Source organism: Lissotriton helveticus, chromosome 3_1, assembly GCF_964261635.1.
Source record: "Lissotriton helveticus chromosome 3_1, aLisHel1.1, whole genome shotgun sequence".
Taxonomy (NCBI): domain Eukaryota; kingdom Metazoa; phylum Chordata; class Amphibia; order Caudata; family Salamandridae; genus Lissotriton; species Lissotriton helveticus.
The window spans coordinates 120,437,240-120,459,910 of NC_136061.1; the positions used below are offsets into that span (position 1 = coordinate 120,437,240).

The 22,671-nt window shown below is 44.3% G+C and overlaps 1 protein-coding gene across 1 annotated transcript in view; it reads left to right on the forward strand.

The window, feature by feature from the left end:
• NCBP3 (nuclear cap binding subunit 3) overlaps positions 1 to 22,671 on the forward strand; it is a 309,425-nt gene that overhangs the window by 160,320 nt on the left and 126,434 nt on the right. Inside the window, exon 8 of the mRNA XM_078679347.1 lies at positions 18,357 to 18,456. Coding sequence (XP_078535473.1) covers positions 18,357 to 18,456 — 100 coding nt within the window. The remainder of the gene's footprint in view (positions 1 to 18,356; positions 18,457 to 22,671) is intronic.

The following is a 22,671-nucleotide window of genomic DNA, read 5'->3' on the forward strand; positions in this document are numbered from 1 at the left end:
AACACCCAGGATAATTTGCTGCATGGCTAAATACTTTAAAGTTTCCTAAAGGCGAGACCGTTGCATTGCAAATGCTTGTTTAATATAGAGAATAAAAGCTTCATTTACCATTATATTCATACTGTGGTTTAAACGTAAAAGAGAGCATTTTTAAATGTTTGTATCCCTTTGGAATTGGTATTTCTGTATATAACAACTCAGAAAAGGTAGTACTGATGAAAGCAGATATTTCAGAAAATGACACGTGGAGCAATTTATCAGGGAGAAAGGAGTGAGTAAAAAAAATGGCAGGAGTTGAAGGGAAAGATTGTTTAATAGTTCGGTCTGCATCACTAGAGTTAAGGGTTGTCTGAGGATACTGAAGTTATTCACATGAGAAAACTAATCGATTACTGGAATGTGAGAGTTTGAAAAAGAATTGCTAATCAAGTTTTAGATCACAGCCAGTTTGGTTTTAGAGCGAACCATAGTACTGAGTCTGCTCTGAATAAGACCACAGAGGAAATACGCGTGTCATTGGACAGCGGGGGTTCAGCAGCCTTGGTGCTGCTGGACCTATCCGCTGCATTTAACACGGTTGATCACTCTCTCTTGGTTCGCCGTTTAAAAGAAATTGGAATCGGGGGTAAAGCCCTTGCCCTGCTGACATCTTTCTTATCTGAGAGAACTCAATCAGTGCACCTGGGAAATTTTAGGTCGGCACCTTTTTCTCTCCCATGTGGGGTCCCTCAGGGCTCTTCATTAAGCCCTACTGTTTTTAATATTTACGTAGCAGAGCTAGCGCCTCTGATTAGAAGCTTCAATCTTATTCCAACGTTATATGCTGATGATACGAAGCTGGTGATTTCCACAGTGGATAAGGACACTAATCATGCGCTTAACCTTCATAACTGCATGCTGCCTCTTAGCCACTGGATGAGCACTCATTGATGGAAATCTCTCTCCTGTTGGTCCCCTACCTAGTGGCCGGACAGCCTTGGACCTCCCCCTACACCCGTAGACAAAGCAAAAAATCTTGGGGTCATTATAGATGAGAAGCAGAATTTTAAGACTCAAGTCTCTAAATTAGTGTTGTCTTCATTTCATATGATTAAGACTATTAGGAAAGTTCTACCGTTCATTCCTAAATCCTGCAGAAAATTATTAGTGACTGCCTTAGTCTTGTCCAAGCTTGACTATTGTAACAGTTTGTACACTAAGGTTCAGTCTGCCCTCCTCAGGAAGTTGCAGGCAGTACAAAATGCGCCTGCAAGACTGATCTTGGATATTCCAAAATTTTAATGGGTGAGAGCTGAATTGAGAAAACTCCACTGGCTGCCAGTTTGCCAGCGGATAAAATTTAAAACTCTCTGCATTGCTCATAAGGCATTACATAGAAAAGGACCAAAGTTCTTAAAAAACTTGTTTAGATGATACTCCCCAAATAGAGTGCTACGTTCAGCAAATGCTTACCTTATGCAGCCAGCCAGGATCTATAAGATGAACTGGGGTGGGAGGAGTTTAGCTTTTAATACCATCAAAGAATGTAACTCTCTCCCGTTATATCTCAGAAAAATTACCCATCATCTGGAATTCAGGAAACAGCTTAATACCTGGTTATTTCAGTAGTAGTATAGGTGAGCACAGCACTTTTAGTCCGCTAGCGCCAAGACATCTGAGGATATTCGTGCGCTGTACGATTCTCATTAACATTAACTGAAGAGGGCCATGCACGTATAATATGGTCAGCAGTTAAGTTTTTTTTGGAAATCTAAGCCAGTAGTTATGGCCATTCCGTCATGCAGTTGTGAAGAGGTGTTGAACAATTGTTTGAGCCTCTGTGGCTCATTAACTTCTTACAAGATTTTACCGCCTCTCCCTTCATATTGGAAGCATCTCTGTAATCACTAGATATTAACTTCCGGGGAATCAGTGGTCAAGCTACAAAAGCATTATGCGTTTTCCCACGATCAAATGAAAAATGCCTTGTTAAATTAGAACTACACAGTGAAAGACCCCATTGTTTGTCCGTAGAGCAGACGAGGTTGTGCATCTTTATTTATAATCTAAAAAATGGTTGTCACTTTAGCAAGTGTCACCACATTGTGGCACATGAAATTGTCAAACTGGGAAGACCCTCAACATGTTTTAAATTTGTTACCCTTGACTTTAATATATTTATATTCCTAATCTGTAATGATGTAATGTCCCAATATGTGGTGGGGGTTATATAGTGGACTGGGAGGGGGTAGTAGATCCTAAAACCGAATCTGTTCAGGAATGTTTTCAACTAGGCCTTGCCTAATCCTCACTGCGTTTCACTCTTAGTCCTTCTAACAATGGATGTAGCAAGTCTTTAGAGAATTATATAAAAATGACAAAGACCTGTACATGTGAGTTATGGAAAAAAAGGTCCTAAAGTAAATATAGTCCTACATAACGTCAATAAAGTATTCTGCAATCTGGTCTCTTTCTAACACCTAGAGTATGTTTGGGGGAAGCTGTCGAGAAGGTTGAGAGAAGAGCATTGTTCTTTTTTTCTTTTTTAGTGGTACATAAAGCTAACTCAAAAACCATAGATAATGCATTTGCTTTCCATTCCGCTTCCGACATTACATACTCTTATATGGTATTTTAACTTGTGCTGCAACACTGCATATAGAGACAAATCCCTTATGGTTCCTTCTTTGTTGTCTTGTTATACTAAATCTAATAAAGCTTTTCATGAATCGCCTCTAAAATACTTTGCAATAAATTTATGAAAAGCGCCTGGATTGAATGATGAGTAGGGTGCCCTGAAACCCAAAGAAATGTGGGATTACAGCAATAGAAAGAAAAGTAAGGAAATCAGTTGGGGGGTCTCAGTCACAGGACATGCTATTTACTACTCTGTATGCATGCGAGGTAGTGAGGCACCACCTACGTCTTGTGTCCTCTCCTGGGGACCCTCCCCTCTACTAGGTCCAAGTGAAGCCGACATCCCTGTGGAATGCAAAATTACCCTGTAGAAAGACCCTGTTGTCACAATTCGGAGATTAGGCAGAAAGCTCTTGGGAGTTTGAGGGTCTTTGGATCAAAACCATTCTTTCTCCTGAGACTGCAGTGCCCCGTCGGATCTCCTCATCACGCGAGCATGGAATTTCAAGCCGTCTAAACCAAAGAGTTGACTTGCTTCGTTAATCTAAGTGCTTTGCTGCAGGCCTCTTGCAACGGTTGAGCAAGTCTCTCTACCTTGGTAGGGGTCTGGTAACATTTATGTTGGATTGTCACCAGGACTCTAGAGGCTCACCACACCAAGGAGTGTGTGATCCTTAAACCCACTCTCAACCCAGCCATTCTAGTTCAAAGGGGGAAGCAGGAATTGGTGCTGGGGTACAACCAGAGGGATCTCACGATTCCATTTTCGAACATTTGCTTCATCTCTTCAGGTCTTGGTCCCCTTTGGACTCTTGTCACCCCTATGGTGGAGTGGGCTTCTTGGCGGGCTTGTTGGACATATCTGATGCAAAGGCCAGAAGCAGACTGACCAGGTGCTGTCAAACTCCTACCATCTCCCTTTGTATCTGACTGCAGGTCTCCGCTCCATGCTTTTCTTGTTCTTAGCTCATACTCTTTCCTCGATACTCAGAGTTAAACTTGAAGGCATTACATATCACCCTGGATCTTATGCCTCAAACCTTGGTGAAGCTGTTGTCTACTCTGGGACAACTCTTGCCATCATACATCAAAGTAAATAATACTCGGGCCTTTTATGGCCTCACAATGGGTGCTCTCTGTACATCTAAATTAAAATTCTCATAAAGAGCATAAGCACTAGACTTTCCTTTTAAGAGGGATCAAGGCTTTCAGAAGACGAAAGACCAGGGTGGTGCACTCAACCTCCTATTTTAAACTCTTTTTGATATGCATCAGTCTGGAATCTTAAACGTACCCTCAGAAGCCACTGTTGTTCCCTCAATATCTGCTTCTACAGCACTGGTAGCTTTAGCACCCAGAGCCACTAGGTTTTCCTGGCAAGTCTCCTCAGCCTACAGCACCATCAGTGCCTATTCTCACAAACCCATCACTGCGCTGGATTCTATCCGTCCCATACCAGTGGATCCAGGTTTGATACCTCTGTTTACTCCCTTGACAAATGTAATACTTTCCACTGCAACAAAGATAGCCTCTGTTATCATAGAGGAGATCATTCTGGAAATAAAAAGGATTTCTAGGCCCAGAGGCTTTCTCAAGGTTTTCAGTCTTCCTTGGTTCATACACTGATGATCTTGGTGTCCCCTTGCCTTCCCCTTCTTGGCATGAGGATAATGATGGAGAACCTGACAACCCTCTATTCGCTAAGAGTTCTGTGCAAAGCGGTAGTGTTAATATTTTGCCAAAGGATGATTGGATAACCTCAGAGGTGCTGGAGATAGCGGACAAGCCTCAAGCGGCAGCCCCACGTTTTGTTGGACACCTCCACTGTGCATGGGACAAACCTCACTCCATTCCTGCAGCTGGTAGGCAACAAACCAGGAAACATAGTTTCTAGAAGTACAGGCCTCTTCAGCCAAGAAAAGCCTAACTTATTTCCGTTCTCTCCCTGGGCAGAAAATCAGAAAGAGAAGGAGCCCTGATCTGCTTGGCTTTGTGAGTATTTGATGCAACCTATTATATGGCTTGCTCTTCCCACCTATTGTGGGGCATTTCAGAGCTTGACTGACTATTTGGCAATTCTCTCTGGAAAACATTAAAAGAAGTAAATAGCCATTGAAACAGTCTATACCTATGGGATTAGTCCATTTAAGGACCATTTGGTGCCAAACCTGGTCTCCATAGACTGGCTCTACAGCCAGTGGACACCAAATGCCAGATGATGGTAGCCCTTTTGAAATGGATACCAAGACTCTTAGTACCCTTAAACCATAATTTGTGTTGACTAATATCAGACCCTTGATTTTTGAAGGGGATCTTTTCGGTTACTGGATCTTTGAACACTTTTTGTAAATGCAGCAGCAGGGTCTTAAGTCACTATTACTCAGTATGATCTCTTACTTAAGAGGCAGTGAAACTGGGGCAGTCATTGTATACCATGTTCGCACTATATACATCTTTATAAATAAATAAACAAATAAATACCATAACTGTTAAATTAGGTGTCTGTCTTGCACCATTTCCCCATTGTCAGAATATTGTTTTGTAGAGCGAATCCATTTCTGGATTCACATGCTGTGCATCATTCCCCCATCTAGTGGGTCCTGAATAGTGTTTGTTTTTTGTTGTTGTTTTTTCTTGGTCGCTGTCGACCACCATTTGGTAAACACAAAGAGATGATGCTGAAACTTTTCAAACACTCACCTCCAGTCATAGATCTAGTTTGAATCCATCATTGTTCTTTAGCTCACTTCGCCACCTCAGTTCAGACCCAGCCATATGCAAATAACATAACATGTACATTTGTAAAGCACACTTATCACCCTAAGGTCTCAAGGCACTGAATAACAGATGTATATTGTTACCCAACTCAATGGTACTCATGCGAACAGTCCAGCCCGAACTGCCAAGCCAGGTCTTCCTGAACCGGAAACAAGCATCCTGGGACAGGTTTCGGTCTAACAGCCCTCATCAGCCAGGCTAGCTTGAATCCAGTGGCAAAATGAGGACTGTTAGCCCGAAACCGGTCCCAGGTGATGGGTTCAACCCAGGTCTGTGACTGGGGTGAGAGTCTGAAAAGTTTCAGCGCTCCGTCCATCATCTCCTTGTGTTTGCTTTGTTCGCCCTAAGTTGGCAGGTATGCCCAGACGTGGGTCCCTTGCTCACTTTGCCACTGGATTTAAGCTAGCCTGGCTGATGAGGGCTGTTTGCCCAGAACCGGTCCCAGGATGCTTGTTTCTGGTCCAGGGAAGACATGGCTTGGCAGTTCGGGCTGGACTGGTCCCATGAGCACAGGGTCAAGACTGATTTGCATATAGCTGTGTCTGAACTGGGGTGGCGAAGTGAGCTAAAGAACGATGATGGATTCAACCCAGATCTGTGACTGGGGTTAGTGTCTGAAATGTTTCAGCACGCCGTCCATCATCTCCTTGTGTTTGCTTTGACCTCCATTTGGTGCAAGGTATGTCCCTTTTGTGACGTTAGACGGTATCCTGGAGGTCGACGTGCGTGGTGGCCATCTCCAGATTCTTTTGTCTGCCGTAGGGTCTTGAAGCAAGATGGGAAGCTCCGAAAAAAGTTTAGTTTTTTTCCTGAAAAACTTCAAAAAAGAAGAATATTACCGATATATCATCGACGTCGTAGCCGAAGACAGGAGCAGAGCGTCCGTTTGAACACCAAGAGGACTACTTCGGTCGACAAATGGCAAGGTAGGGGTCATGGAGAATGCCTCCTTTCAAGTTCTTTCCCAGTTGCCACCACAAGTATGCACAAGCGATCCACACGACGTCTGCAACCCCTGCCCGCCCAAAAATCATTAAGACCAGGTTTGTGAGGCCTGCGCAGCGTTCCTGCCAAAAACACTCCGGACACGCCGACACCAAAGACAGGTCCACTACACCACAATGTCGCAGACAACTGAGAAAACTTCCAAGAGAGACCTGGGTTTCTCTAGCGACGAGGAAGAACATGGAGCACCAGCGGATTCGACACACAAAGGATTGGACGTCGAGGCCATAAAGATCCGTATGAACCAAAGGGCCACGGACATATGGCGCTCAAGGCAGCCTCGACGCCATGCAATAAGGCGATCGAGGGTCAGCTGAGATCAAAAGATCTCCCTAGAACCAAAGCAAAGGTTACCGAGGAGGGAAAATCGCCGACAGCACTAAAGCCATGTATCGACAAGGAACCCACAAAAAAGGGCACAACACCGCTGAAGACTAACGTCGACGCCGGGAAGAAAAGAAAACCTCCAACGCTGATGGGGCCCTCGAGGTCGAAAGGAAAAGGAGAAGACTCGAGGAGGAAATGGCAACGCTCCTACAAAAGAAAAAGGACTCAGCGCCTCACTGAAGGATTTTCGAATTCCTAAGACACTGGCCGCCAAGCGAAAGAACGTCGACGCTGAAGAGACAGAAGATGCTGAGGGAGAGGAAGAAGGTATCTTCGAATCCCCGCCAACCCCGGAACCTCGAGGCGAAGATCCCTAGCAATGCAGAGACATCCCTGATGAAGAGGAAACATCAGAAACCTTTGAGGATACACGGAACGACCTCGACACCGAGAGCCCAGCAGAAGAGATTTGAAGCTATCCCTCAAAAGCTTAGCCTCCAGATGATCTAGCTTTCTATAATTACATGGTCAAGAGGGCAGCAAATCAAGTTGGTGTACCCTTAGAGGAAGAAAAAGGGGACACATGTTTCTTGCTTGAAACGTGGCACCTGCAACAAAGGGAACACAGTATCTGCCTATGTTGCGCAGTATTCTGGATCAAGGCAAAGAAGCCTTCAAGCAATCTGCTTCAAACAAGGGAGTAACCCCAAAATACATTCAGGGAAGTACAGTGCCTGACTCCATTATTGTCACTACAGCCAGGAGAAGAGCAAACGCCGTCACCAACACTGGGCTACCACCAGAAAAAGAAAGTAAAAGAATTGATATGGTGGGGAGAAGGGTGAAAAAAGAGGCAGCAACACAGTGGCGTATTGCCAACTCCAATGCCCTACTAAATAGATATGGCCACCAACAGTAGGATGATATAAAGGATTTGCTTAACAAACTTCCTGAGGAGGATAAAAAGAGGGCAAAATCTATAGTCCAGGAAGGGAAGAATGTGACTAACAGCTGCCTAAAGTCAGCCATAGATGCAGCAGGTACTGCCAGTAGGCAAATGTGCACAGGAACCATCCTCAGAAGACCTGCCTGGCTCAGAATTTCTGGGTTTAAACAAGAAGTTCAGACATCAATCATTAACAGACCATTCAACGGAGAAGCTCTTTTTGGTAAATAAGTGGAATCCCTTCAGCAAATAAAAAAGGACAGCGAAACAGCAAGGGCAATGAGGGCAATGGGGGCCCGGCAGCGAAGAGGATCTTTTAAAAGAGGAGGTTTCAATGGCAGAAAGCCCACAGGTAGAGGCACCTTTGGTCAAGGACAACAGACGCCACAACAAGCTCAAGGACAGAACCCAAGTCAGCAAATGGGTCAACAATCAAGCTGCCAAGGTTGGCAACAACAACAAAAGCAGCCATTTTGAGGGAGAGGCAATGGCAAAGGAAGGGGACAGTCCTCTAGAGGAAGAGAAATGGGTCAAACTGACATAATCACAAAGAAGGACCTACACAAGACACCGGTAGGGGGAAGAATATCCTTAATCCAAAAACAATGGGAAAGGATCACAACAGACATCTGGATATTAAATGTGGTACAGTACGGATATTGCATAGAGCTCCCAAAACACCACATGCAAATCCGCCAGAAACATGAAAATTAACAAGAGTAGAACAAACGCTGCTAAACGCAGAGATCAAAGAACTATGCCTAAAACAGGCAATAGAAAAGGTACCAACACAAGATTGGTTCAAAGGAAACTACCCACCTTACTTCCTAGTACCCAAACAGGATCAAACTTTAAGACCAATCATGGACTTAAGATTCATAAACAAGTTCATACTAATACAACGCTTCAAAATGTGTACTCTCCAGCAAATAATCCCACAGAATCAAGAGGGAGATTTGGCAACAATAGACCTCTAAGACGCCTACCTAGATATTCCCAGAAAGTACCTAAGATTCCTGCACAACTGAACACACTACCAATTCAAGGTATTATTATTATTATTATTTTTTTTAGGAGTTTTGTATAGCGCTTTGCCAAACCCGAGGGTATCGGAGCGCTTCACAACAGATTTTAGAGCAGAAGACACATATAGAGAGACAAAAAAGGGAAAGGTATACTTAAAAAGTTCGACGGAATCCTCGAGTTTTGCGTCCTTGAGGTAGGGAGGTGCTGAGACAGCGTCGATGAGTACACAATTTCCTGGGTTCAACCTCTTTCCATGGGGAGATTACGAGGAGGGGGTAGGAGAGTGGGGATGAGGTAGATCGAGGTGGAAAATTGTCAAGGAGTTATAAAGTGTAGTAAGAGGTAGGATTGTGGTGGAACATTGTCAGGTGCCAGCGGACTTCCGATTTGTGCGTTTCATTGGCGATTCTCATTTCGGGAAGGCACGGTTAAGGTAGAGGTCTTTTAGGAGACTTTTGAATTTTATAACGAAAGGGATAGTCCTGATATTGACTGGGATGGAGTTCCAGATTTTGGGTGCGTTTCCAGAGAAGGATCGTGCAGTGGATTTTAGTGTGTGTGTTTTCATCGGGATGAGGAGGGTTTCGGAACTCCTGAGGTTTCTTGTCTGGCCAGCTTTCTTGAGTTTGGATGCCAGGTATTCCGGTTTCCCTGTGTGCAGGGTTTTGTGCGTGAGGCAGGCAGTTCTGAAGTTGGCACGCATTTCAACTGGGAGCCATTTTAGTTCTCTGAGGGCAGGAGATAAGTGGTCATATTTCTTAACCCCGGAGACCATTCTGGCAGCTGCAGTGAGGGTTGTTTTGAGTGGAGCTAGGTGGGATTGAGCTGAACCGGTGAGGGGTGCGTTCCCGTAGTAGAGTCTAGATAGCACTAGTGATTGCGTAGCTTGTTTGAGGTCCTTGGGCGGTATGAAGGGCTTAATTTTGTTGAGAAGCTTTAGATTGAGGAAGGCACTCTTTGCGGAGATCTTGATGTGGTCATTCATGTTCAGTTTTGCATCGAGGGTGATTCCTAGAAATTTTGCCGAGTTAGCTAGGGTGAGATTGCTGTTGAGAGCATCAATTGATTTCAGCCATTCAACGATTTGGGGGTTCTCTTCTTTGTTGGAGAGAAGGAGGATTTCGGTTTTGTCTTGAATGCGTTTAAGGTGGTTTGTTGCTGGCCTCTGTTGAATTTTTTTGAGAGTGTGGTTGAGACTTTGAATGTCGTAGATGGAAGTAGATCTGTGTGTTGTCTGCGTATAGGTGGAAAGGTATGTTGGCTTCTTTGAGTAGGGTGGTGAGAGGTTCCATGTAAATGTTGAACAATTGAGGGGAGAGCACCGAGCCTTGGGGGACACCTCTGTTGACTGGGTGTAGGTCGGACGTGAAGGATTTAATTTTTACCCTTTGTGCGCGGTTGTGTAAGAAGGAGGAGAACCATTCTAGGACCACCTCATCTGAACCTACTCTGTCTTGAAGAGCCTTGATGAGTAGATTGTGATCCACTGTGTCAAATGCTGCCGATAGGTCTAGGAGGATGAGTAGGCAGCATTTGTTAGCATCAAGGGATTTGTGGATGTCGTCCACGATGTTAAGGATCGCGGTTTCAGTACTACAGCCTTTTCTGTAGCCCAATTGGTGGCGATCTAGTAGGTTGATGTCTATGTGCTGCGTCAGTTGTTTGAGAACACACTTTTCAAGGATTTTGGATAGGAAAGGGAAGTTGGAAACAGGTCTGAAGTTGTTCAGGTCGGTGTTGTCAAGACCTGGCTTTTTCAATATAGGCGTGACTTGGCCTACTTTAAGGCATTCTGGAATGTTTTCAAGGAGCTGTTTATGATTTCGCTCCAGAGTGGGGCGAGTGAGAATTTCAGCTTTTTGGATAATTGGGAGGGTAGAGGGTCGAGGGTGTGGGATGCAGGCTTAGAGGAGGAGATTAGTTTAAGAATCTCCGTTACGGGTACAAGGTCGAAGCATTTCCAGGCTTTCGAGGGGGGCTTTTTCGTGTTGCTTTCGGTTGTTGGGGTTTGGTTTTTATAGGAGGGGTAGAGGTTGGTGTCAAGAGATAGTTCAATTTTGGTGATTTTGTCGTTGAAAAAGTTGGCGTAGTTGTCGCACAGATCTTTGGAGGCCTGGACTGGGGTTGCAGAGGTCTTGGAGGTCTGTTGCCTGATGATGTTAAAGAGTTCTTTGGGCCTGTTTTTCGCATTGTTAAGGGCAGCACAGAAAAAGTTGCTTTTATCCTTGTTGATATGTTTTTGTAGTTCCTTCGAGTTGCTTTGAGTTGCTCGCAGAGGCTTGAAGAAGGATTGTTTCTCCATAAACGTTCTGTAGCTCTGTTGTCTCTTTTCAGCGTTAATGTCCAGGATCTTGAAGGAATAGTCCTAGCTTTTTTCAGTTTCAGGGGGGCAAGTTGGTCTAGAATGGATGCCATGGTTGTGTTGTAGTGTGATGTGAGTTCTGTTGTGGAGCAGCCGTCAGGGGAGATGGGCAGGAGCGTGCTTATTTTTTCTTCTAAGTCGCTCATGTTGATCTGTGATAGGTTTCTCATCCACGTGGGGGGATTTTGGATGGGAGGTTGATACATGATCGGTTGCGTGATGTGGGATATGAGTAAGTGGTGATATGACCAGTCAACTGATAGGATGTGATCTATTGTGATTGCGTTGTGTTGGGCGATGATGGCATCCAGGATAGCCCCTTTGTTGTGTGTACCTTCTGAGCCGTGCTGGGTAAGGTTGTTGGTTTGTAGTAGCTAGTTCAGGTTTTGTATAGGTGGGTTGTTTTTGTCATTACAATGCAGGTTGAGGTCACCCAGAATTAGGTTGTTATTGTCTACGAGTGCGCAGTGTGCAATCAGGTCTGACAGGTGTTCAGTGAAAGTGGGGATGTTGCCTGGGGGATGGTATAGGAGATGGCATTGCAGTACTTTGTTGTTGCTGGTGTTGAAGTTGGCGGTTAGACATTCAAAGGTGTTGTAGTTGAAGGTGTCTATTTGGGTCACAGATAGGTTGTTGTTGTGAGCGATTGCTAAGCCACCACCTCTTTGGTCTTTTCGGTCTTTGTTGATGTTTGAGAAGCCTGTGGGTACGAGGGTGTCCAGGATTGGAGGCGAGCAGTCATTAAACAATGTCTCTGTGTTGAAGGCTATGTCTATGTCATGGGTGAGAATGGATTCAGCAAGCTCTGTGGCATGTTTGGTGGCTGATCTGCAGTTTGAGCATGCAGTTAGTAGATTGTGGCTCTATTATTGTTTTTTTCTTTGAGGGTGCAGTGGGGAGTTTCGGAGTGGAGTGGTCTCTCCTAAATCCAGTGATTACTAAGCATGGGCGGATTTTGCGAATTGGCAATCCGCGAAATTGCGTATTTACGGATTCGCAATCCGCAAAATCCGCGAACTCTCGCAAATTTTGCGAATTCCTTTTTTTTGTGTGTTCGCAAGTGTTTCTGCCATTTCGCAAGGGTTTTTTACCAGTTCGCAAACGCGAACTTACTTGTCGGGTAGCAACGGTCGCGACCATGTTGTTTCTACGTCTGGTTCATCACAGCACCCTCTGTTTCACCACTGCCACCCTCTGTTTCACCACTGCCACCCTCTGTTTCACCACTGCCACCCTCTGGCTCACCCATGCCACCCTCTAGTTCATCACTGTAGATTATGGGGGGAAAAGCACACCTGTCCTGCCTCAACTGACATGAATGAATTAGGGGCTGATTAATGTGTCACTGAATTTGAACTTCCAGGCTGGCACCGGCTTCCTTATCTATAATTGCTTTCTGTTGCAGTGTAATTTTTTTAACAGGACCTTTGTTGTATACTTGTAGCTATTCTTTGAGCCTGCTGTGAGGGTCAGAGCAGGGTCATAGAATAGTTGCAAGTAGGCAACTGAACTCTGAAGGGGCCCCTCAGGAAGCACTACAGGGAATGGTTACTAATGATAAGATTGAACTTTTGCACCTGCTGAGTGCTTTCAGTTTTGCAAAAATCCAAATATCCAGCAGCATCCACAAAAAGTAATCCTTCCAGGTCAAGATCCAAATCAAAGTGACCAGCACATGAAGAAAGCACTGGGAGGAGCCTGCTGGACAGGAACAGGAAGACTGTGGGGCACTTCCTTCCTCCCACCCACCCCCCCCCAAAATGGACTCCTTGCAAAAAAAAAGTGCAGGCAAATGTCAACCTGAGGAGTTATTCTGATAAAAATCATAATTTTCAAGGTTTATGCTGCCTGCTGGTGGATTTCTTGTGCGAAATTGCAAATTTTGCAATCTCGCAATTGCGAGATTGTCGCTGCCCGCCACATCTACGTGTTCGCAAGTGTTTACTCCCGCGATGCGTGATCACGGGCCTTTATGACGTACTCGTGTTGCCAAACTCTCGCCGTGCAAGGTGGCAAGCCGCGATGACGTCGACAAACTTCCGCGGGATCCCGCAGCAAGATCGAAAATGGCGCAGCACACGCAAACATGGAGAAAAACAACTCTGCAAACGCTGAATGACGGTAAGTGAACGCTGTGCGTCGCAAAATTGTATAGTATTCTAGTTGGCAAGTGCGACCAAGCAAAAAATCCGCTTTGCGCGGATTTGCAAATTTTTGGCAAATTCGCGAGAGTTCGCGGATTGCGAATTTGCCGACAATCCGCAAAATCCGCGAGCGGAGCGGATTTTACGCCCATGCTTAGTGATTACCTGAATCATGGATTGGGGATTGGAAGCAGCGGGGGTGTCGTACGAGGAGGCCAGATCAGCCGCTTCATCCGGGGACTTAGCCTCCATTGTTCTTTTGGGCCTCAGTGTATGACTCGAGGGGGGAGGCCTCGCTGGGTCGCATGGCCTTGACGTGCCTTTGGTGTGCAGGGTTCTAGAGAGTGGTAGTACTGTGGTGGTTTTTGGATGTTTTGGGGAGCTCAGCGAGATTGTTTAGTATGTTGTTGAAACCCTGTGTTATAATAGCTAATTGGCTTTCAAGCAGGGAGAGCCGACTCCTCGTCTCATTTTGGGTTTGGGTGGATGGATTCTGGGCGGGGTCTACCTGGAGAGGCGAATGCCCGACTATGTTGTGTTGCCCTCTGGTCATTCTTGCGTTATCCGTGGGGGCTTTGGGGATGGACGTGGGGTGCAGGTGGTTATGATGTGGCATCTCCTTTCTATTGCAGGAAAGTATAGGAGGGTTATTGGGGGTCTTAGTTTGAATAGTGAGGGCGGACAGAGTTGCTGGAGGTGGGTAATGAGTGGGGGGCAGTTTGCGAGGGTGAGCCTGTGGGGGCAAGGGAGTCTTGCTATTGGTGCCAAAGGGTACTGGTGGTGGCACGAGTAGGAGGAAGGGGGTTTATGATCTCGGGTGCAGGAGTGTAGAGGGAGTTTCTCTGGGGGGTTTGGATGTCGGGGTGAGAGGGGTGGGTAAGGTGGGCGAGAGGAGTATGAGCGGAGGCAGTCCTAAGTGAGGGGAAGAGGGAATCAAATGTCTCAAGGTTGTCATTATTGGCTTGGATCAAGACTGTGCCATTGGAATAGATGGTCACCGAGGTGATCCCCCTTCTTGTCGAGCGATTAGGGAAAGGGAAAGAAAGTTTGCAGCTATGGGGTGTATTCGTAGTTTTGGTAATATCAAGTTGTGATCTGAGGGTCTTTCCATGTGAAAGATGAGGTCCATTTTACATGGCCTTTATAGGAGCGTGATATATGTTTGCAAATAGTGATTCGAGGAATTGCCTGATCAGTTTGTTTGAGGGTTTTTTCTCGATTTAGGTGGGAGGTTGGGGGGGGAGATTAATCGAGGAGGAGTTAAATCAGCACCACGGGTGTTCACAAAGTGTCTAGCCGCAGTGGCGGCACACCTGAGAAAAGAAGGAATTCACGTCTACCCCTACCTAGACGACTTGCTCGTAAGGGGATATTCAAAACAAACATGTCACAATCATGTTCAAAAAACAATTCAAACACTGGAAAATCTGGGTTTCTCAATAAACCATAAGAAATAGTCAACAACACCAGAAAGGGAAAAAATCTTCCTGGGAGCAAGGCTAATCACAGCAAACGCAAAAGGTTACCCCAAACAAGGCAGTCTACAAGCAATCCACCATGATACAGCCCTCTACAAGAATGGGCATGATGGCATCATGTATCCTCGCCAACACATACGCCCATTTCAAGAATGGATCACCAACAGCTGGTGTCAAGCCTCGGGAAGTTGGGAGGATCTAGTGGTTGTTACACAAAGGGTGCAAGCAGAGATACAATGGTGGGCATCCAACAACATAGCACAGGGGAGACATTTCAGGGACCCAACTCAATCTGTGACAGTCCCCACAGATGCATCCCTCAAAGGCTGAGGTGCACACTTCAACCAGCTGAAAGTTCATGTTCAACAGAGCGAACAGGACTCTACAAAGCATATCAATTTTTGGGAGATGAAGACTGACTTTCTGGCACTCAAGGCATTCCAGAAACACATTCAAGGGAAAACCATCTTAATTCAAACAGACAATACTACGACAATGTTCGATCTGAACAAACGGGGGGAGCAAATTTGCACAGGAAATCTGGCAATGGGCAATACTTCAAAAAATCAACCTGCAGACAGTACATCTACCAGGAGTAGACAGCATCACAGCTGAGCAGACAAAACAACTGCTCCTACGAATGGGAGTTGAAGCAAAAAACAGTACAGTATCTATTCAACATATGGGGAACACCAGTGATCTGTTTGCAACAATGCAGAACAAGAAATGCCAATGCTTTGCCTCAAGGTTTCCACACCACCTATTAAAGGGAAATGCACTTTCGCTCAGTTGGTTACAGACATTTGCTTACGCCTAACCACCAATACTCCTGATGCAAAGAGTGTGAGAAAAAGCAAAAGATCCAGGAACAAATATGATTCTCATTGTCCCACAATGGCCAAGGCACACATGGTACTCAACCCTCCTAGAACTATCCAGGTGAGAAATGATAAGAAAAATAGCAGAAAAAGACCTGCTAACAATTCAGCAGGACCAGATTTATCATCCAGAACCAGCGTCGCTACAGCTAGCAGCTTGGCGCCTGAGTACATAGAATTTGGGCACCTCAATCTGCCTCTACGGACTATGGAAATTCTAAAAGAGGCAAGGAAACAGACAACAAGAAAATGCTATGCAGCAAAGTGGGAGCGATATAACACATGGTGCACCGCAAATAACAAAATTGATTCAATCAATACACAAGAAACAGTTAATACATATCTTACTAAACCTCTTAGACAGCAACATCAACTTCTCCAGCCTTAAAGTGCACCTTGCTGCCATAGTGGCATACACAAGAGGAAAATCTTGCAAAAGTATTTTACTAGACCAGTAATCAAAAGGTTCTTAGAAGGAGCAAAAAGATTAGCCCCCACCAAGAGCTATTCCAGTACCCACATGGAGCTTAAATACAGTACTTTCTCAACTGATGGCAAAGCCCTTCAAGCCCATGCATTCAGTTGACCTCAAGCATATTACTCTAAAGACAGCCTATATCATTGCTAGAACATCACTATGAAGAATAAGTGAACTGCAGGCGTTAACAATACAAGAACCCTACTTACAAATACACAAGGATAAAGTGATCTTAAAAACAAATGCACAATTCTTGCCAAAGGTGGTATCTAAGTCACTTGAATACAAAACATTCTCCTACCGGTTTTCTTCAAGGATCCAAAAACCAAAGGAGAGAGAAGCCCTGGATGTAAGGAGGGCTTTACTGTATTATCTGCAAAAGACCGAACAAATCAGAAAGACAAAGCAGTTGTTTGTCACCTACGCACATACGGACACAGGATTAGCTGTTCTGAAAGCAACTATTGCAAGATGTATAGTACAAACCATCCAATTAGGCAATGCCAATGCCTAAAAGGAACTGGCAATGCGACCAACAGCTCACTCCACTAGAAAGAAAGGAGCTATGCTAGCCTTTATGGCCAATGTACCTATTGATTCCATTTGCGCAGCAGCAACATGGGAATCACCACACACCTTTCCAAAATATTATTGTGTGTACATACAAATGAATAAGGACGCTCAAATTGGACAAAGGGTGCTGCAACGCCTGTTTGCAAGGTCTTCCTTTCACCACAGCCTCCCAGACACGGGAGTAACTGCTACATAATCTGATGCACAGCATGTGAATCCATGAAAGGATTCACGCTGCAAAACGAAATGGTTACTTAACCAGTAGGAGTAGTTTTGCAGCTTGAAGAATTGTCTGTATTCACCTGCGACTCACCCGGCCTCCCCTATAAGGGAAACAAACAGGGGGGAAGCAAAGGAATACATCTGAATTATTCAAAAACCATCTCAAGGATTACAAAAGAGAATAAGAACAGAAAAAAGAATCCGAAGATGGCCACCACACACGTAGACTTCCAGGATACCATCTGACGTCACACAGGGGACTTACCTGGCACCAAATGTGGTTGACCGCGACCAAAACAAGAAAAGAAAACACTATTCCGGACTCAACCACTAGATGGCAGAATGATGCACAGTATCTGAATCCAGAAAATTCTTCAAGCTGCAAAACTACTCCTACTGGTAAGTAACCATTTTGTTTTCAAACCCAGCGCAATGCAATACAATTGGTCATAAAAGTGAAATTTCTTTAACATCTAGCATATAAAAGATATAAATATGTGTGGAATCTGATCCTTCACCCAGACACCGCTAGTACATTTTGTATTATTTCCTCTACTGCAGATGGTAATTTCCTATGTGTAAAAGTCCTGTTATCCTTTGTAATTGTAGTCTAGCTGTGTGGTTGAACTCTAGGTTAAATCTGAGTTTTTCCATCTGTAGTTAAGGAACTGTAGTTATGTGGATCTCAGTTTAGCTCTCATGTTTGGATGATTCTTGGAAGGAGGAGACCAGTCCCTGTGTTTATTTGGGAATTTGGCATGTGTGTGTTGTGTGAGTGAAGCGCTTCAAATAGGGGATCGCTGGGGGTGGTTGATTTGTGGATAATGCGGCTGTGTAAAAGTTAGTGATATTGAGTAAGTTTGTCTGTTGATCCTGTCTGATGTCAGATATGTCTATACAGTCTTCTCTTATTCTTGTGTGTTAATGTCTCCATTGCTCTAGTCTTGGCTGACTGCTTTTCTAGATTATTTTCTTGTCTTTCTTCCTTTTCAACTCTAGTTGCTGGCTCAATAAGGTTGGAAGGAAAAAAGGAAGTCACTCATTATTTGAGACTCAAACCACTGGAAACATTCCCATCATGTTGTCTTGGTCCCACCTTCAATTGGCCTGATAAAAAACATAAAAACAAACTAGGAAGGTGATTTGCAGCCTCACATGACGTCTGCAGCTTGTGCTGTAGTGGAAACTGATTTTATATAGCTTGCCATAAGCTAATAATACAAGTGCGTACTTTAAAATGTCAGTAAATCATCACAGTATATTTCCATCTTACAAAGTGTGGAGAAAGGTTCATAGTGCAACATTAAGGACAGGTACCTAGAGTTGTATTGGATGGGGGGAGAGCGATTTTTTTCTGTGGCCTAATTGCAAGTATTTAGTAGTTTGGCAGCACTTTTCGCCTTTCTGCTCCTTTTGATACTGAAAAGCATATTTTTTGAGTAAGTGCTTTGTTTTTACAACCCAGGCTATCGTTATCTTACTTTAGAGAGGATGTAAAGATATTTTTTGTCCTTTCTCCCTAGATGATAAAAAGGAACTCGGAGCGGCTAAAAGAAGTCAGTACTACATGAAGTATGGAAATCCCAACTATGGTGGCATGAAAGGAATCCTTAGTAACTCATGGTAAGAAAACAAAAAAAAGAGTGGGAGATCATTTCAGTATGTGCTAAATAAAAATGGTTGTTTAAGTACTTGATGCAACATTTGATTATGGTTTCACAGCTGTTTTATCCTTTGGGACTGCCTACTTCAGTGTATTTGATTGTGTTTTAGCAAACCTCTGAATTACCAACATACGCACCCCGCCACCCTAATCGGAATGCAAAACCTTTATTTAATTTAAACATTGTGCTTTTGTATGTGTTTATATGTTTTGTGTGTGTGTATGCGTGCATGTGGTGTTGCACAATGTGCTGTGATTTAACAACCCATATTTCAGAGGGAACTGAAAAATGGAAAATATTATGCTGTTCCCTATTGAATGAGTTTCATCATCCTAATTGCATCCCTCAAATCACTCTACCTTCTTTTACCATTGTCAGGATACTAAGATTCTACTGCAAGATTATCTAAATTATGTGCCCAAAACGTTAAATGATGTAGTGCATTCTCTGGCAAAACTATGTTCATCCTTTTGAGCAAGAAACATTTTATGTGAAATCAGCAATTTGTGGTAAATCCTATAAAATGTATAATTATGTGAATACAGCAGCCACCGCTTTGCATAAATCAATGCTCCCGCCATTCTACATTGTTTATAACAATTGATTCAAGAAAGGTAAACAAAACCCAAACATTTTAATTCCAATCAATGTCCATTGTTATCTGCACTTTATAGAAAACAACTTTTGTCAAGCTAACCCTCCCCAAGCAGCCATGTAATATAAAATACATAACAGGGTTACGTGTTTAGAGTCCTGTATTGCCATTTCGGGGTCTGCTGACATTCAGAAGCCACCTGAATGTTGACCTTGTGGCGTATGATGTCACCAGAGGCATTTCATTTGCCTGTAACTTTGCCCCCGAGGGAGGATCTGCATGACATTTTGGAATGTAACAGTGCAGTCAGCTAAGGTCTTGCATCTCAAATTTTGTGTACATTGTGAAGGGGGAAAAAGTTGCGAGGAGTGGTTGAACATTTTTTCCCCCCATTTTTCCCCCATAGGAATTTCTTCTCTTGCGTACAGCAAAAACTGGTGAACGGATTTACGTCAGACTAGGCATGAAAGTAGAACTTTACTAAAAGTGTGTTTTTCTTATGAAAATCCATGTCGTAATTTTTGAGAAATAAATGGAGAGCTTGAAAGGGTTAATACTTTTTTGTATATCTCTGCTGTTTAAAGTTGAGATTCAGTGATTTTCTACGCTTGCTAATCACATTGCATTGTTGACAAATACGACTGGCCGATGAAGGTCTCTGTAGGATTTTTATTTTACTAGCTTGAAATTCGTAAATCGATTATGAGTAGCTTTTTTTGTGCTGTTTAAAAAAAAAATCCCATAGGAAAGGGGAGTCACTATCGCGTGTCTGACCCCAGAGGTGTAGAAAACGTGCCTAATATATGGGGAAACACATAGAAAGCTAGGTGTGATTGCCAACCTAAAAAGTGATTGTGATGTCGACAGCTGCATTTTAAATAGTGAGTTTATCCGCCATCTGATTTGCGACTTCCACAAAGGGTCAAAGACCGTGCAGAGCAGGAGTTTGGTGCACATGGCTGAAAGATTGGGTGGCTGTTGCTGGGGTGGCTTGCAGAGCCTTGCCTGAGTTGGGAATTGCGTGAATATTACAAACATAGACATTCATTGAAATAGTATAGTTGAATATACAGGACGCAAGTTATGGTGTGCTTTGCATAATATAACTGGCGAATTTCAGTGTTTTTGTGCTATAGAGCTACAAATATAACTGTGTTTTATTTTTTCAGTGAAAAGTATGCAGATACTCCGAGTGTAATATGCTATTTATTACCATTGAGTGTGAAAAGGGAACACCACGACTCATGAGTGCCTCGTAATGCCCCTCCCTCAATAATGATAATAATTGGCATATTATACACAGCACATTTGCATATACTGTTTATGCATATTGCATGTGTTCATGTGTATACCAAAACCAGGGGTTAAAAATATGCACAAGGGAAAAGTTACATTGAAGAGTTCTCATGACGGTTAGTTATTTCCCTGTGTAAAGTAATTGTTGCATACAGAACTGGAGATATGCAATTTTCAACATTTTAGTGAAAATAGCACGGCAACTGAGGATATCTGGTTGCGCCATACCGGGACAAAGTCACAAGTTCAGGCTGACCGCGATGGAGCGCATGCCAGCTACAGTGACCCATTTGTTTCTTATGAACAATGTTACTTGCATCCTGCTTTGCAGAGCGTTGCGAGAATCTGCACTGAAGCGTCACGCAGCCGAAGCAATGCATTGTTTCGAATATGCTCTGTGTCGTCATGAAGGATGCCATCGACTGGGCTTACGATGCGTACTCAGGCATCAAGAATGCAGCACGCACTCGGGTGATGCATGGGTTCCAATGAGCTGCAATGTAGAGTCCTGCTACGTCGTCAAGGCTGCCATCGACGAGGGAGGCAAGGCCCTGTGTCGCGCAGTGGCGTGTCCAATGGGCTGCGATGCATTGCCAAGTCTTTGTGAGTGGTCCAATCCACGCAGCAAGGGCAATGCATCGGTACTGGTCCGATTTGCATAGTAGAGGAGATGCGTCGTTTTTTCTGGATATCACTTGACAGGGTAGACTCACAGATGGCAGAGTCTAGGTGCAGGGGCAAGGTTGTTGGAAGCCTGTTGTGTCCCTGAGGCTTCAGATCAGGAGGCCAGCCAACTAGGCCTTGGAGCTAAAATGGGTTCTGGTTTCAAGAGATGCAGGTCCAGTCATTCTCACCCAGGCAAGAGGTCAGCAGGTCAGCAGAGCAGCAGTCCAGAATAGTGGCAGTCCATCCTGCAGCACAGCAGTCCTCCTTCCTGTCAGAGCATCCACAGGTCCAGTAGTGTACTGAAGAGTTGGTGTCTGAGTTCCACTATTTGTACCCAGTTGTGCCTTTAAAGTGGGGAGAAGCTTCTAGAGGCATGTCTTTGAAGTGCACAGGTGCCCTGACTTCTGTCCTTGGCTCCAGACGAACTACAGGGGGAATGCAGTCCTTTGTGCGAAGACAGGGCACAGCCTATTCAAATGTAAGTGGGGCTGGGCCAAGATCCTAACTCATATAATGCCAGTGATGGCTCACCCTGTCACTCCTAAGCTCCCCATTGTGTGTGCCTGTCTAGGAGGAATATGTGTGAACTACACCCAGCCCAACTGTCAACTACACCAGTCATGTGACCTAAGACAGGTTGCAGGCATCAAATGGCCAAGGCAGGAAACAAAAAAGTGGACTTTTCAGAATTGTAATTTAAAATCTGGCTTCACCATAAGTCAGGATGTCGTGTAGCTCCTACAAACCTATTTAAGATCTGCACGTTTAGACATTCTACACTTTAGGACTGGTGTCCGGACTGATTCTAGACACCCCTACCGTGTATGTTAGCCTGTATACCAGCTATCTCACAGTGCCACTAGAAACCCCTCTTACCAAGGAGAGATAGTTCTTGGCAACTATCGAACATGACAACCCTGTCCTGTCAGGGATTGTGGAAACAGTGCTAGACTTTATGCTCAGCCACTCGTGCTCACTTTGTCTCGGAGAGATACACAGAATAAACAGTGGGGACGTTTTTTAATAAGCATTTATTGAACCAGCGTCATTCTAGTGTAAAATAGGTGTGCTGAAACAACCATTAGACAGTAACAGATATAAATGATTATAAGCACTATCAGAGTAAAAGGATAGTAGATTTCTACCTTTGTGCTAAAACAATGAATACAGGCGAGTATTTAAAATACATGACAGTAATAAATGCATACTCCTATGATGCGACCCTAACTAGATGTACCTAAGTGTACCTAGCATGTATATGGTTGTAAAGCCAAGAATCCCGTTAGGATAAAGTCAACCCCATTACCTGAAGCGAGAGACTGTGGGACCCAGACTTGGTCTCGAGATGGACACTCCGCGAGGGATGTCGGACCACTGCGAGCTGCAGTGTCTGCGTGCAGGAGCCTCAACGTTTCACGTCCGTGTGTCAGCATGGAAGTCCTTGTCTCCTCTGACTACCTCAGCAAAATATGGTGTATATATACCCAAAGTGGTACCCCCTTGGGATATTCCTTGATGTGTCATGTCGGACTAGGAGGATGGAAGGAATAACCCTTATATATAGTCCTTATGCAGGAACTGATAGGCCTTCTGTCCTGCTGTGATTCCAAGAATCCT